Source organism: Candoia aspera, chromosome 1, assembly GCF_035149785.1.
Source record: "Candoia aspera isolate rCanAsp1 chromosome 1, rCanAsp1.hap2, whole genome shotgun sequence".
NCBI lineage: Eukaryota > Metazoa > Chordata > Lepidosauria > Squamata > Boidae > Candoia > Candoia aspera.
In genome coordinates this window covers 50,055,171-50,069,045 of record NC_086153.1, presented here as the reverse complement: position 1 = coordinate 50,069,045, position 13,875 = coordinate 50,055,171, and the positions used below count along the sequence as shown (strand labels likewise).

At 35.9% G+C, this 13,875-nt stretch overlaps 1 protein-coding gene and 1 pseudogene across 1 annotated transcript in view; one reads left to right on the top strand and one right to left on the bottom strand.

Moving 5' to 3' along the window:
- SPATA17 (spermatogenesis associated 17) overlaps positions 1–13,875 on the bottom strand; it is a 94,266-nt gene that overhangs the window by 59,501 nt on the left and 20,890 nt on the right. The window contains exon 6 of the mRNA XM_063290150.1: positions 3,853–3,976. Within this exon, the coding sequence (XP_063146220.1) occupies positions 3,853–3,976 (124 nt within the window). The remainder of the gene's footprint in view (positions 1–3,852; positions 3,977–13,875) is intronic.
- On the top strand, positions 7,215–7,391 carry LOC134488748 (U2 spliceosomal RNA; annotated as a pseudogene).

Here is a 13,875-nt window from a genome sequence, read left to right as displayed (position 1 = left end):
TCTTCCTTTGTATGGGGAACAGTAGCAGCATTCTTTGAATAAGCACAGATGTACCCTTCACAGATACATTAAACAAGTTGCACAGCCACTCCATAAGCAAATCACATTTTTTATTTTAACATTTTAACATCTTTCCAGTTACCCATCTACACCTACAGCATTATTTTTCAAAATTCTCCCAATATTTATGATTTCCTTTTCATCGTTTTTGAAAACAATTTTACAGCATTCCTTTCAATGCCACTCCTTGATATAACACTATCTTTCTCACACAAATCTCTAAAATACTCAATTTCATCCCAAATTCTTTCACCACTTTTATTTTTAATTTCATTCATTCTACTGGAAGATCCTTATGTAGCTCTTTTCTCCATACAAAAATAGTTCCATTTCCATCAAAATTGTCCTGCATTTACTCTGCCTCTTTTAATTTAAAATCTTTCTTGCTCACTTTCACTACATTCCCTGGAATGATTTTTATCTTATTATATTTTTCTCTCACCCTAATTTTTGCAGTGATCGTTCTTTTCCAAATATTTTTTCTCATCTACCAAATATCCCTTTCATACTTTCCATCAGTGTAACTTCACATGCTTCCGTGGCATTCTGTAACGTAATTCTTTCCACTCTGTTCCATGTAGCTTCCATATCCTCTTTCCTTATATTCACTTTCTATTCATTTTCTTGTAAGATAAATCTATCTTCCAGTATTTTTTCATACAGGATTCATACTTTCTCTCCCTGCAGTTGTTCTACTTTTACTCTAGTTTAGTTTTTATTTAGTATTTAAAAAGTGGGTAGATCAACAGTGGATCAACAGTCATTTCCCATAAGTCTCCGGAAGAGAAGGAGAGGAACAAAAAATGAGCAGATTTTAGATTTTACTTGATTACATAACCCAGGCCTGCAACTAGGGTCTGTGTCACCCGGGGCAAACATGGATTCCATGCCCATTTTGGCGCCCCCCCCAGCGCTCATTTTGGCACCCCCCCGGCATGGTGCCCAGGGCACATGCCCTGCTTGCCCCCCCACCTAGTTGTGGCCCTGACATAACCTGTACTGCCATGAAGCATTTTAAGTATAATATATTGATCATTTTTACTGAGTTATTTAAAAGTGGAAAGCAATGTGGGCACATCATCTTTGTTTTCAGTTTTGGAAAGCCTAATTCAGCCAATATAGCTATAATGAACAACTTAGCAGTTTTAAATCCAGAAACAGAGTGAAAATAAACTTGTATAAATAGAATTGTTTTATAAATCAATGTACTAGAAATAGCTTTCATGCAAGGTCTAGCTGCAAGGACATTACTTAATGAAACCTTAAAGCTAAAATTCTGACTGTTTTTGTACTAGTTTTAATGCTACTACTGTTATTTTACTGATATTGCTAATGAATCTTAGATTAATAGAAGCAATTGAATCAATATTTTTATAGATAATTTTTTTAAAAAAGCAGAATTACAACATAAACTTTACTGAGAAAATTAGGAAAGATATTTATATAATCCCCAAGCAAAATAAAAAGAAAAACTATACATTAATTTTTTCACTTTTGTTAATTCAAGATCCAAAACTGGAAATATTTGAACATGTATCTGAAGTTTGAACAAAAAAAGTTTATTAAAAGCTATTCTCATTTATGTTCAGTTCATGAACACCCTTAAGCATAGTTTACTAACTATAGTGCTTCCTATGGTTATTATTTTATAATGGGTTATGTTGTTTTTCTGTATTTGCTTTGTCATAAAAATAAATGTTTTATGCAGACATTACAAAAATAATAAAATAGGAATAATGTGTGAGGAAAAAATGGTTCACATTTTTTGTAAATAAAGGTTCCTTTTGTTTCTCACAAAAGCAAATTAAGAAAAATATTAAGTAAATTCAAATTCTTTTTCAAATCTTGTCAAATCAACAGAAATAGGAATATAAACAGAGATTTTGTACTCTATGGGTGCATTTTTCAGTGCAATTATCTTGCACAAGCCAACCAGTAGGTGGAGCAGATAACATAATTTATGACTTGGAAAACATTGGCAAAGATTTTATAGCAGGTTTCTTCATAATTATAGGGATCATGAAGAAAGAATTTTCTTCAAACAAAGGAAGGCTTAGATGTGTTAGGTGTTACTTGACTAGTTATTGAAACCACAGATAAACGAAGAACATTGATTAAAAGCTCAATATTTCATAAGTATCAAGTTTTAGAGCTTGTCATTTATTTCTCCAGGCATCATCCTCTTGTAATGTGAGTTTTAATCAAAATAAGATCCCAATTCTATTTTTAACTTCTTTTCATGCTTATTTAATATCAGCTTTAAGCACACTGAAAAAGTAATGTAAAGGAGTATAGAAAATCTGTATACTATAATGGATGCAAATAATTACAAAAAATGCATTTTTATATAATATTTGCATTAACATGCTGTCCATCAGATCATAGTTAATGTGTAATACCTTTCAATGTTGCAAAAATAATTGGGCATGGGGGGAGGTTGAAACTTAAGTAATATCTCAATGAATACATTATATTCCAGGCATGATCCTGATTTTTGAATGTTTATTCCCAAAGAAGCTAATAAATGAAAACCACACTAAATTTGTTTTTGAACTTTTGTCCCAAATCATGCAAACCAGAGATTTTTAATTTCCACATTAACCTTAAGCACTCTGTTCTTCTGCCCTGAGTCCAGTTTATATTTTTTTTCTAATATTTGGAGGTTATTATATATTCTAGTTAAAGTTTTAAAACAATATGAAGTGTTTTTGTAGAGTGATTATTCTCACAGTACTCTTTCTGGCAGCATATGAATAATTCATTCTTAATAATATTCATGTATTAATTAGTCTTTTCTTCTGTTTCTTCACAAACAAACCTTGATTTCACTAAATTTACAATTAAAATAACTAATTTCCACTAATCAGTTCACTTTCCCATAATTAATTGCCATGCAGCTTATGTAAACAAACTCCACCATTACTTATTCATGATTGATGTGACAGAAAGAAAAAAGAGAGGGAGACAATTTTTGTTATGAAATCACTTGGCATTGTGTTTGATCCTTGATTGTAGGAATGACACTTGTTAAACAGCAAGTGCATGTGCTGTTATAACAAAAAACACTAATATTCAATAATAAATATACTTAATAAGGATTGAAATAATTGTGCTGCATTTCCTAAATATAAGAACATACTAGCTGCAAATATATTCATTCCCACTGATGAGAGATCAGGATTAAAAAGAGGAACACCTTCCATATCAAACAGCAGTTCAGAACTGAAAAACATTTTGGAGGGAGTAACTAGATTTGTCTGAATACTTTCACGAGTAATAAAGGAGCAATGAAAGTAAATGTGCAGGGCCTAAAGGAGCTCTCCAGAAAGTTTTCAAAAGACATCTTCAATTTACAATATAATTCAAACACAGAGCAGAAGAATGTAATTCTGATCCAAACATTAGCTCAATTAAAATAAAATAAAAAATCAAATACCTCTTTGGCTTAATAACGTGTTAGTTTCTGACAACTAAGATAACACAACAATAAGCCAGTCAAAATGAGTTTTTAAAGTGAGGTTATGCCCTTCCTCTTGTGTTATCACAGTGGCAGATCAAACTGCTGACTTGGGCTCTTTCTGCCAGCCGTGCTAACGCTGTCTCTATGAAGCTGCTGTCACGCAGCAGTCATGGTACCTGCTCTCGCCTATAGAAACGCACTAAATTGAACTCGAAGTAGTGCCTTTGTGATATCTTTTCAACAAGTCATGTCCCATTCAGCCTGCTAGTTTATCTTTGTCAAGCTAGGGGTCCCAGTGGTTCGCATGAGCTGTCAGGGACAGGTACACCAACCTGCTGAGTGCTAAGGAGGTAATGCATCTTTCGGGCTAGGTAATCCTTTTTCTTTTTTTCTCTTTCAAGAGCTTTTTTCACCTCTTCTTTCTCCTTCATCTCTGCGAACTCTTCTAGTTCTCTCCTGCATCAAAACAATTTTGCATATTACTTAAAAAAAATAGATTATAAAAAGAAAAAAAAACTATTTCACAGCCTTGCTTTCCCAGTGATGATATGCTGACTCTGTCCACTGTTTACTGAAATCATCGACATTGGGACCTGCTAAGTCCATTTAGCAATGCCAGCCTCGTACTATTAGAACAAAAGCATGACAGCCACATTCTGTCAGTGTGCTGTAACAACTGACCCTTCTGTGTGATTCAGCCACAAGCTTGTTTTAGCTGTTTAGCAAATGGAAGACTGAAGCGTTACAGATAAGAGAGAGACAGTACTGGCAAGTTTTTGAAAGTGTGTGCAGCATCGTAACGTATTACACTGACCTTAAAATAAAATATTTTAAATGGGCATGCAACATATATGTAATAATAGTTAGGCAATTGTTATAGGGCTTGCAAGCAAGGAAATAATCTGTTTTCTGTTGTTCAATAAGCCTTTGTCCATTTTTCTGTGGTAGAGGGTCCCAATCAATAGAGTGATAGGATAGGATTCTATGGGAATTTGACATTATTGGAAGTTTATGATCCAGTAGAAAATTTCAGGTAGCAGAACTGAGAGATATTTTCATTGTAGAAATGCTCCTTGATCAGAAGAATTCAGTGTCGGGTTCACTAAAAATACAATCAAAGGACATCTCGCAGATTCTCTTTGCCCTGTGAATGTGTTTCTATTCTATATTAAAATATTGCATGGAATATTTATAGAAACCTTAAAGTATTTTGCAGATTAAATGTGAATATATACAACTATTGATAATACTGTATTATGGCATGCCCCTCCCCATGCACATATAGTCATACACATACAAACCACAGTAATAGTTTAATTAACATTTGTTGTTAGTGGTATTAAGAAAGAGCTAATTTAAATTAACCTTGTGTGTGAAAGACATAAATTTTGTTCAGTGAAGTATGTAAATTTAACAAATGTTAATTAAGTATGTTATGACCTTTTTCTGGGCATCTTACATAAAATGCAGCATTAAAAATAATTCAGTTCCTGTAGGGTAAATATTTATAATACTTCAACATATTCCAAATCAATTACAGCAGATGCAATCCACATTCCACAGAAGTTAATAACAGAATCCCCATTATTATTAAGGGCATCTCTCTATATCTAGTATATTTTAATAGGGAGGATTCAAGTCCACTGCTGTGTGCACATAGGCAGTTATTAGTTTTTCCCATTTGCATACTCCTATGACCCATGACCCTCATTCAGAAGTTCTTATGATTCTGCACAGCAAATTATGAAAAAGACAAAAAAATCAAGGCAAGAAGGTGCAGTTAAATAAGTCTTATTTTCTGGCAGGCTAATTGTGTACAAAGTAAAACAAAGTAAAATATAAAAGCACACAAAATATAAAAAGCATATAAAATAACCACATAAAAACTATTAAACATAATCAGCAGCCAAGTTACATAAACACTCAACAACATTCAATATAGCCACTGAACAGGCTCTACCACACACCTGGATCTGCAAGCCCAGTGGCAAAGCCACATCTTTAAAGCCTTATAAAAGGCCAGCAGGGCCAGGGCCAATCTGATCTCCAGGAGGAGATCTTCCTGGGCCCCATCAGAAGATTCTTCTTAATAGATGGGACCTGGAGCATGCTTCTCCTGCTGGACCTAATGGGACAGGTAGATGTCACCAGGGAAGGCAGTCCCTCAAATAACCCAGTTCATGCTGTGAAGGGCTTTATTTATTTATTTATTTTTCAAATTTCTATTATCGTCTATCTCTCCCAAAAGGTTGTCGCCAGCGCCTTGAATTAAACTTGGAAGCATACTGGCAGCCAATGCAGCTCACAGAGCAGAGGTATTTATTTATCCAATTTGTCACCACCCATCTCCTCCCTTTGGGAGACTCTGGGCGGTTTACAGTAATCAATTAAAACAACAGTCATACAATGAATAAAATATACAATATAAAATTACATTAATAAATAATATAAATAAGAGTAAAAAATAAAAAAGTTCAAGTGGAAAAAGAATCTAAAACAGTCCAAATGTGGGAGGAGTGGTCTATAGCAGCCCTCCCCATGCAGATCTATTCCCCTCTCCGCCCCAAGCGAGGTGGCAGAACCAGGTCTTCAAACTCCTCCAAAAGGCCAGGAGCGATGGGGCCAATCTCACCTCCGGGGGCAGCATGTTCCACAGGGCGGGCACCACTGCAGAGAAGGCCCGCTGATTAAGGAGTGCACATTAAGTCCCCCACGTGGGGGAGTCCCCCATGTGGGGGAGATGGGCGGTGATAAAAATATGATAAATAAATAAATAAAATAAAAATAACTGTCCATGCAGTCACACTCTATACCAGCTGTAGCTTCCAGATGCTCTTCAAGGGCAGCTCCATGTACACATTACAGGGGGTGACCAGTCGTGGTAGGTATCTATATCTTCAGCCTTCCCGTTTTTCAGCATTCTCCCAATATTTATGACTTCCTTTCCAGCAACTTTTTCTTAAATACTATAATTCATAGCATTTGTTTCAGTTCTTTGCTATATCATTATTCTTTCTCTATTCTCTCACTCTAAAATACTTCATTTTCAACCCAAGTCTTTTTATCACTTTTATTCACATTTCCACGTATTCTGCTCAGATGATCCTCATTCAGCACTGTTCACTGACTTCCAGAATAACTGTTTATATCCATCAAAATTACTCTCCATTTACTCTACATCTTCTAATCTTAATAATTCTTGCTCTTTTTCATTATATGTATTGAATTTTTAAAAATCTTTATACATGTTAAATTTTTCCTCCTACATGTATTTTCCTTATCCACAGTTTCTTTCACTTCATCATTCCACTAAGCATCCCATTTCACACTTCTCATTAGCATGACTTCATATGCTTCTATAGGACTCTACATAAATTCTTTTCACTATGCTCTTGCAGCTTACTGCTTTCTTATTCCTTTCAGTCATTTTCCTTCTTTCTTTCTTTCCTTCCATTCCATTTTTTCCCCAGATCCACTCCTACCAAAAAATGGCCTATCCCACATTCAAACCTCTCATCACCCTTGCATCCCTCACTAGTAGTAATAACTTTATTGATTAGTCAAATGACCATATCAAAAAGTTGGGCATCAGCCACTATAAGATATAAAATATAAAACATGATACCATAAAACGGCTAAAATACAGTAAAATTAGCTAAAATATACTATGGTAAGATAAAATATGATAAAATAAATAGCTTCTCGGCCTTTTGGCTAAGATCAAGTGTAGTGGCATCCCTCACTGATTCTCTCACTGCTTCATCATAAACCATCATATCAATCGTATCTTAGCTGTATATTCTTTCCTTTTCCATGTGAATGCATGAATAGACTCATGCTTTAAACCATGTATTTGAAACAGAGACCTTTTTCTAAACACATATTCATGATACCATCAGTTGTTGTTGTTCCTTGGTCTCTGAATCCCCCAATCACTTTTTCTGTACTTTCTCAACACATTCCTACCTATTTCATTATTTAAATAATCAGAATTATTTTCTTCCTTATACATTATATTACATTAATTCAGATGTTGCAGAATTCTTCCCAAACCTTATCTCTGTTTCTTCAGTTATCATAATTCACTAGAACATGAAACTATCACTAAACTATGGATTCCTACTTTCATATCTATCCAAAACCCAGATGATACAAATGTCAGAAAGTATGAACTGGTATCTAAATCTTTTTTCCTTTCCCTGTATATATTCAACTTCATTCAGACCACAGTCAGACCACCTTCATTCAGACCTATTATATCATCTGACTTCACAGACACACAGCATATCTATTTCTCTTTCTTTCATTTCATTTATTAATTCATGGTCTTTACCATTTACTTCTTTTACATTCCAAGTTGCAATGTTCCAGGAATCTTGGTCATCATCAAATGGGCCCACAAATATTGACTGCACTGCTCATCATGGCTTAGGTCAATTAAGCCATAGCACATAACACTTTTAATAAAATCGAGAAGATGGAAATAGGTTATGGGCCTTAGCGGGACCAATGCTATAGTATTTTCCACTAATAATAAGGATAGCACTGGTCAGTTTTAGCATACTTTGGCCAGTATATCACAAGTACAACCAAAGGTCAGATTTACCTCAAGCATGCCTATATTATTCTATGCAAGCTAGGATCTCTACTCTAGAGACTACCCTGCAAATCAACATAGTGCCCAACGTGGAGGTATATGCAATGTATGGAGAATATCATGAAATAAGGCAAAAAGAATAAACACAAACAATGTCATCTTATTTTTGGAAAAACTCTGAGGAATTAAAGCTTCTGAAAGGTGCAGGATTGAACATGTTTTAACAGGTTGAGCCTACAGCAGTAATACTGCATCAGACTGGAATCTCCTATATCCTTTTGGTGAGGAAGGAATAGGGTATTGATGACTAGAAGAAAATACAGGATTGAGAGGGCCTTGGATAAGGTAGGCTCACTACAGTGCTTTGATAGAATACCCATTCTTACCAGGGACTTGTAGAGACTTCACAGCTAACTACATACTCATGGCAGGTGGTAGAGCTATTCAAACAAATATTGAAACATGTGTGCATCAACTCTGTCTAGCCAAGAACTGTAGCATATGCAGCACACTGCCATTCTAAATATTTTCACTGCTGTGGTAATACTTACGTCAAGGCCACAATGTGAGAATAATTCTATCAAAACTATGTAACACTCTCTCTAAAATCTACATGCTGTTCTGCCTTTTTTAATTAACTATTAGCCCATGGTGTATAATATATGAAAAAATGCTAAGGAAATTTTACACATTTTTTCCACCAAATGTTCAAGGCAAAAGTAAAACAAACAGAAATGAATTAAAGATAGAAGAAGATATATTATTCTGTTTTGATCTCTGGAATTTTTTTGTTGCCGTTTACTGTTAAAGGTTCCTTATACAATATTTCATACAAGGTTACTTATGAAACATACTGACATTTAAAAATCACCATGCTTTGCTTTTGCAGCAGTGTAATTTTTTTTCAACATAAGATTAAATTGCAAAATAAATGAATTACTTAGAGTGGCATGGCCCCCATTTTACCACACTTCTCTTGAAAATTGCTTATTAATATGAAAAAAGAAGTTGGAAAATAGCCTGCTTCACTTTATGCATAGTTTTTCGAGGCCTTGGAGCCTGAAGACCTGGGCTTTCTGCACATTTTAGATTGTGTTGGCAAGTGGGTACACTGACCTTTCTGACCTGCATCTCAAGGCTATTATTAATCGCTAAGTAACCTGGTAAAGCCAAACAAATTTGTTTCCATTGAAAGGATCTCTATCTGTGTCTGAGAATTTGTGCCGTACCAAATCAACCTCATTAACTGTGTCCACTTTTGACAAAGAACTAGGAGTTGGAGAGACTGGTGACCTTTCTTTGTCCTTAAGGAGCACAGCTCAGCCCTGAAATGTGAGTAAATGAGCATTTTTGCAACAGCATTATTAAACATAAAACATTCTCGTTTTTAAACAATTGCACTTGTCAACACTGGTGCACACATCTCTTACTTGGTAATTATGTTTTTTATTGATGATTAGTCTGGGAAACCAGTATCACTATGAGAAGCTAATAAAAGCATACACAGGTATATTTGTAAATATTTCATAGATAACTCTATTTTCGTATTACACTATTTTTCGTAGATTTTCCAAATCCTCATTAACCTTAAAAACTTGCACTATCCCAAAAGAAGTGCTAAATAACGCAAAAGAAAGATAGTTATGTATATATACAATTGAGTTTGATTACAATAATATTTAAAATGATGTCACCAAGACTAATTATGTATCAGAATTGAGGGCTTTTCCTCAAATGTAGAACATGGACATGTATTATAAAATATCATTTCAGGATAACAGCTTTCTGCTTGGAAAGCACAACCTTTTCCCTTAAAATCTGATGATAGTCCACAACCCTTTCCCCTTTACATTGATTTTAATTTTTAAAATCCATAGTGTAGGAGGAAGGACAATATATATACTCCACATGCGGAAATATACATTATATCCCGTACTACATTTTTGTATTTCAGTATGCTATTCTAAACTATCGTGAACTCTTAATCGCAATGTCTCAATGATAAATTATTAAGAGACATAGAAAAGGCTACTGTGTTATTTTTTCCCCTCTGGAACAATATAAAGCTCAATTCTGCCACGGCAATCTACTAAATGATAGTTTTTACCTCTGGATAGCATTAGAATGTACAAATGCAAATGCATATATATATTTTAACAGCCTCGTGTGGCGCAGAGTGGTAGGTGGCAGTATTTGCATCCAAAACTCTCCCTGTGACCCAGGTTTGATCCCAGCGGAAGCTGGATTCTCGGGTAGCTGGCTCAGGTCAACTCAGCCTTCCATCCTTCTAAGGTCGGTAAAATGAGCACCCAGCTTGCTGGGGAAGGTGACGACTGGGGAAGGCAATGGCAAACCACCCTGCTATAGTCTGCCAAGAAAATGTCGCAAAAGTGGCATCCCCTCAAAGGGTCAGACATGACTCGGTGCTTGCACAGGGGACCTTTCACCTTTCACATATATTTTTTAGGAAATTTATATGGCTGCCCAACTTAAATAATTCTGCCTATGGGCAACATAGAAATAAACAATAACAAGGTATACATCAAGAAACACCTATGGTTAAAATAGCAATAAAAATTAATAGACGATCAGGAATCCAAATTTCTCTTACACCCCTTCAGGCGGAAACTTCAATCAATTTGGGCCCAATGCCCCCCAAAAGAACAAAGTTTTTAGTTCCTTTCCGAAGCCCAGCAGGATCAAGGCTAGCCATATATTGGGGGGAAGGGGGTGTCATTCCAGAGGACAAATGGTGCAACAAAAAAACCCTCACTTCTTGGGTCCCACCCAATAACATTGTTTCAAGGAAGGGACCCAAAGCATACCCATTTTACTAGAGCATGCAGGAAAGGCAGATACCATGGGGTAAATTAGCAGAACTAAAATCTGTAAGTATAAATTTACTACATCATCCTTCCTCAGTCTGGTTCCTCCAGATGCACTGGACTTCAGTTCTTTTTACTTCCCAGCCATAGAAGCTACTAGTCATGCTAGCCGTGGAGGAAAGGAGATGAACACCTGGCTGCGAAAGACAACAGTACATAGATTCACTTATGGGCATCACACTATATAGAGAATACAGAAATGTGAGGGATTCCTCTCTTTCTATAGGAGTTCTAGACCTTATTGATTTTATATAATTTCTACACTGTCCCAATCAGAAAGCCCTGGGTGCCTTGTATAATTTAAACTACATAAAACCATAAAACTGAAAATTGTAATAAAAGCATAAAATATAAAACTCTGGCCAATATATTAACAGTCAGATTTAAGAATCAAGATACAAAAGCCTAATGGAAGAGAGTAATTTTAAGTTCCCTCCTAAAGGCCAACAAGGAAGAGGCCATCTTTCTTTTGGGGAGAGGGGGAAACTGTTCCACAGAACTGGGGCAGGAACAGAAAAGGCGCATTTTCTAGTCTTCACCCCTTTAGCTTCATCCCTGTAGCATGTGCCTTTGCAGGTGTCCTAAACCTAACCAAGACTTAGCATTTCCATTCCAAGGGACATTGACCAAAGGAAGCTAAAGCAAGAGTTCAGAGGTTTTAAAACACAGTCCCGGGAAAAGATGCCATCCACGACAGCCTGCTGAAACAACAGAATTCAGGCAGCATCTTGTATAACATTTTCTGTCACACACCAAATCCTTACAAGAAAGCTAAGAGTGTTCTTGTTTATAATTTATGGATCCCAACATCTGGCACCCCATCTCCCTCAGCAGAACTATCTCTAAGAAGTACATAAGCTGCATTGCTGCCAGAATCACCAACTGGAACGTCATTTGCAATGCTATTAGATGGGTTCTGATGGTAGCCCTCCTATTAGGAGGTCATTCTGTTCCACCCTTTAAATACAAGGTCCTGCCTACCTTAAATACAAGATCCTGCTCCAATCTGTGATTGCCACTATCTCCTGCTTCTAGACAGTTTTTTTTCCAGGTTTAATTGAAGGTGCTGGTTACTACCTTTAAAGGCCTAAATGGCATGGGAGAGGCTAATAGCCTGGTATTACCTGATGGTATTTGTCCATCCCACCAGGTCAGATAGGGTGGGTGCACTCCAGGTCACTTCCCTTAAATGTTGTCAACTAGCAGGACCTAGGAAGCATGCCTCCTCTGTTGCTGCCTGCCTTGTGGAACACCCTTCTCCCAGAGATACAGCAGGCCCCCACCCTCCTTGCCTTCCTGAAGGTCTTGAATATTTGGCTTTTCCTACAGTTGTTGGGGTAGGATGAGGCTGGAGCCCAGTATGAGGATGTATGGGACAGTGCTGCCCCAGTGCGCCATGAGTTTTTATTGTTTTACTGTTTTGTGCATCACCAAGGGTTGTCATTACAATATGGTGGCTATTTAAATCTTTTTAAACAAACAAATACTGTAAATAGTCTAATACCCTTTTTAAACCATCTAAATTACTTGCCATTATATGTGGGGATATCAAATTCCAAAGTTTATCTACTAATTCTGTAAAGTAATTTTTTTTATTGATCATGAATCTCTCTCCACTTAGTTTCATAGATCTTGACTTCTGACATCAGTAACATAATCATCTGAAGTGGTCCTACTGAAGTATTCACTAAATGCTTGACAGCTTTGTTTTCTTTCAATCTGCTTTTCTACCTGGATAAATATTACTCTTCTGCTCAGCTTTTGTTCTGCAAGCAAAATAACTTCTGAGTATTTACAGTCTATATATTACACATATTTCCTATCAATCTCAAAAAATAGTATATTGTGACAGTTCAGTTATCCTAACAATTACTTAGAAAAATCTATAGCGGATTAATCTGATCTATTATTGAGCTAGACTAGATGGGAATAAATTGTGTGATTGGCCATTATTTACTAAACAGCAGCTAGGCAGAGAGGGGAATTAAAACCATTCTGTCTGTGTATGCATGTATCTCTCATATGGGCTTGATCTAACACCATCCTTATATTGGGACAAAGATCTGCTATGGGGGAAGGGGATATAGTGTGGAACCAAGATGGAGTAAAGCAAGATTGTTCGAACTTCGCAGTAGCACGAACTTCTAAAATGATAAATGAATGTTTGGCTGTTCCTAGTCTAAGTGCTCCTGCTGGCCTAAAGTCCACAATAATCCCCAGATTTTTCTTTAATGGCCTTAAAAAAGCAATACCAACCTCAGATATTTAATTTTACTTATAATGACAGTTTTGCAAGTACTTTTAAGCCCACACACTTACTTCTATGAGAATGGATGTTTACTAGACTTTTATCCTCTAAAGCAGTGGTGTCAAACTCAAATGGAAATAGGAGCCACAAAGTGTATATATGGATCCTTGTGGGCTGCATATTGACTTAGAAAACCAAATATTTTAATTTTTTTATTAATACATGAACATATTAAAATCACCTTGGAAATAGATATAACTAATGCATAAAAAAGAAACATATTATTACGAATGTGACAATTTGTTTTCAATATTTATATTTTATACATATACACACACCCATACTCTCTTTCACACATACACACACAAACACATATACACATACACACACACACACACCACCCTGCTCTGAGCTTCCTCTCGGCCTACTGCCAAATTATCGCACAAACCACCTCCTCACCTACTACTCACACTTATCACCTCCCTGCAATGTTCCCTCTAATTTCTGGTATGCTGTATGTGGGAAAAAATGTTTTGTGCAGCTTTTCCCAAGCCAAATACAAATTTGTGTGCCACAATATGAGAATATAAGTAAATTACAAATACATGTAATTCTGACATGTTAA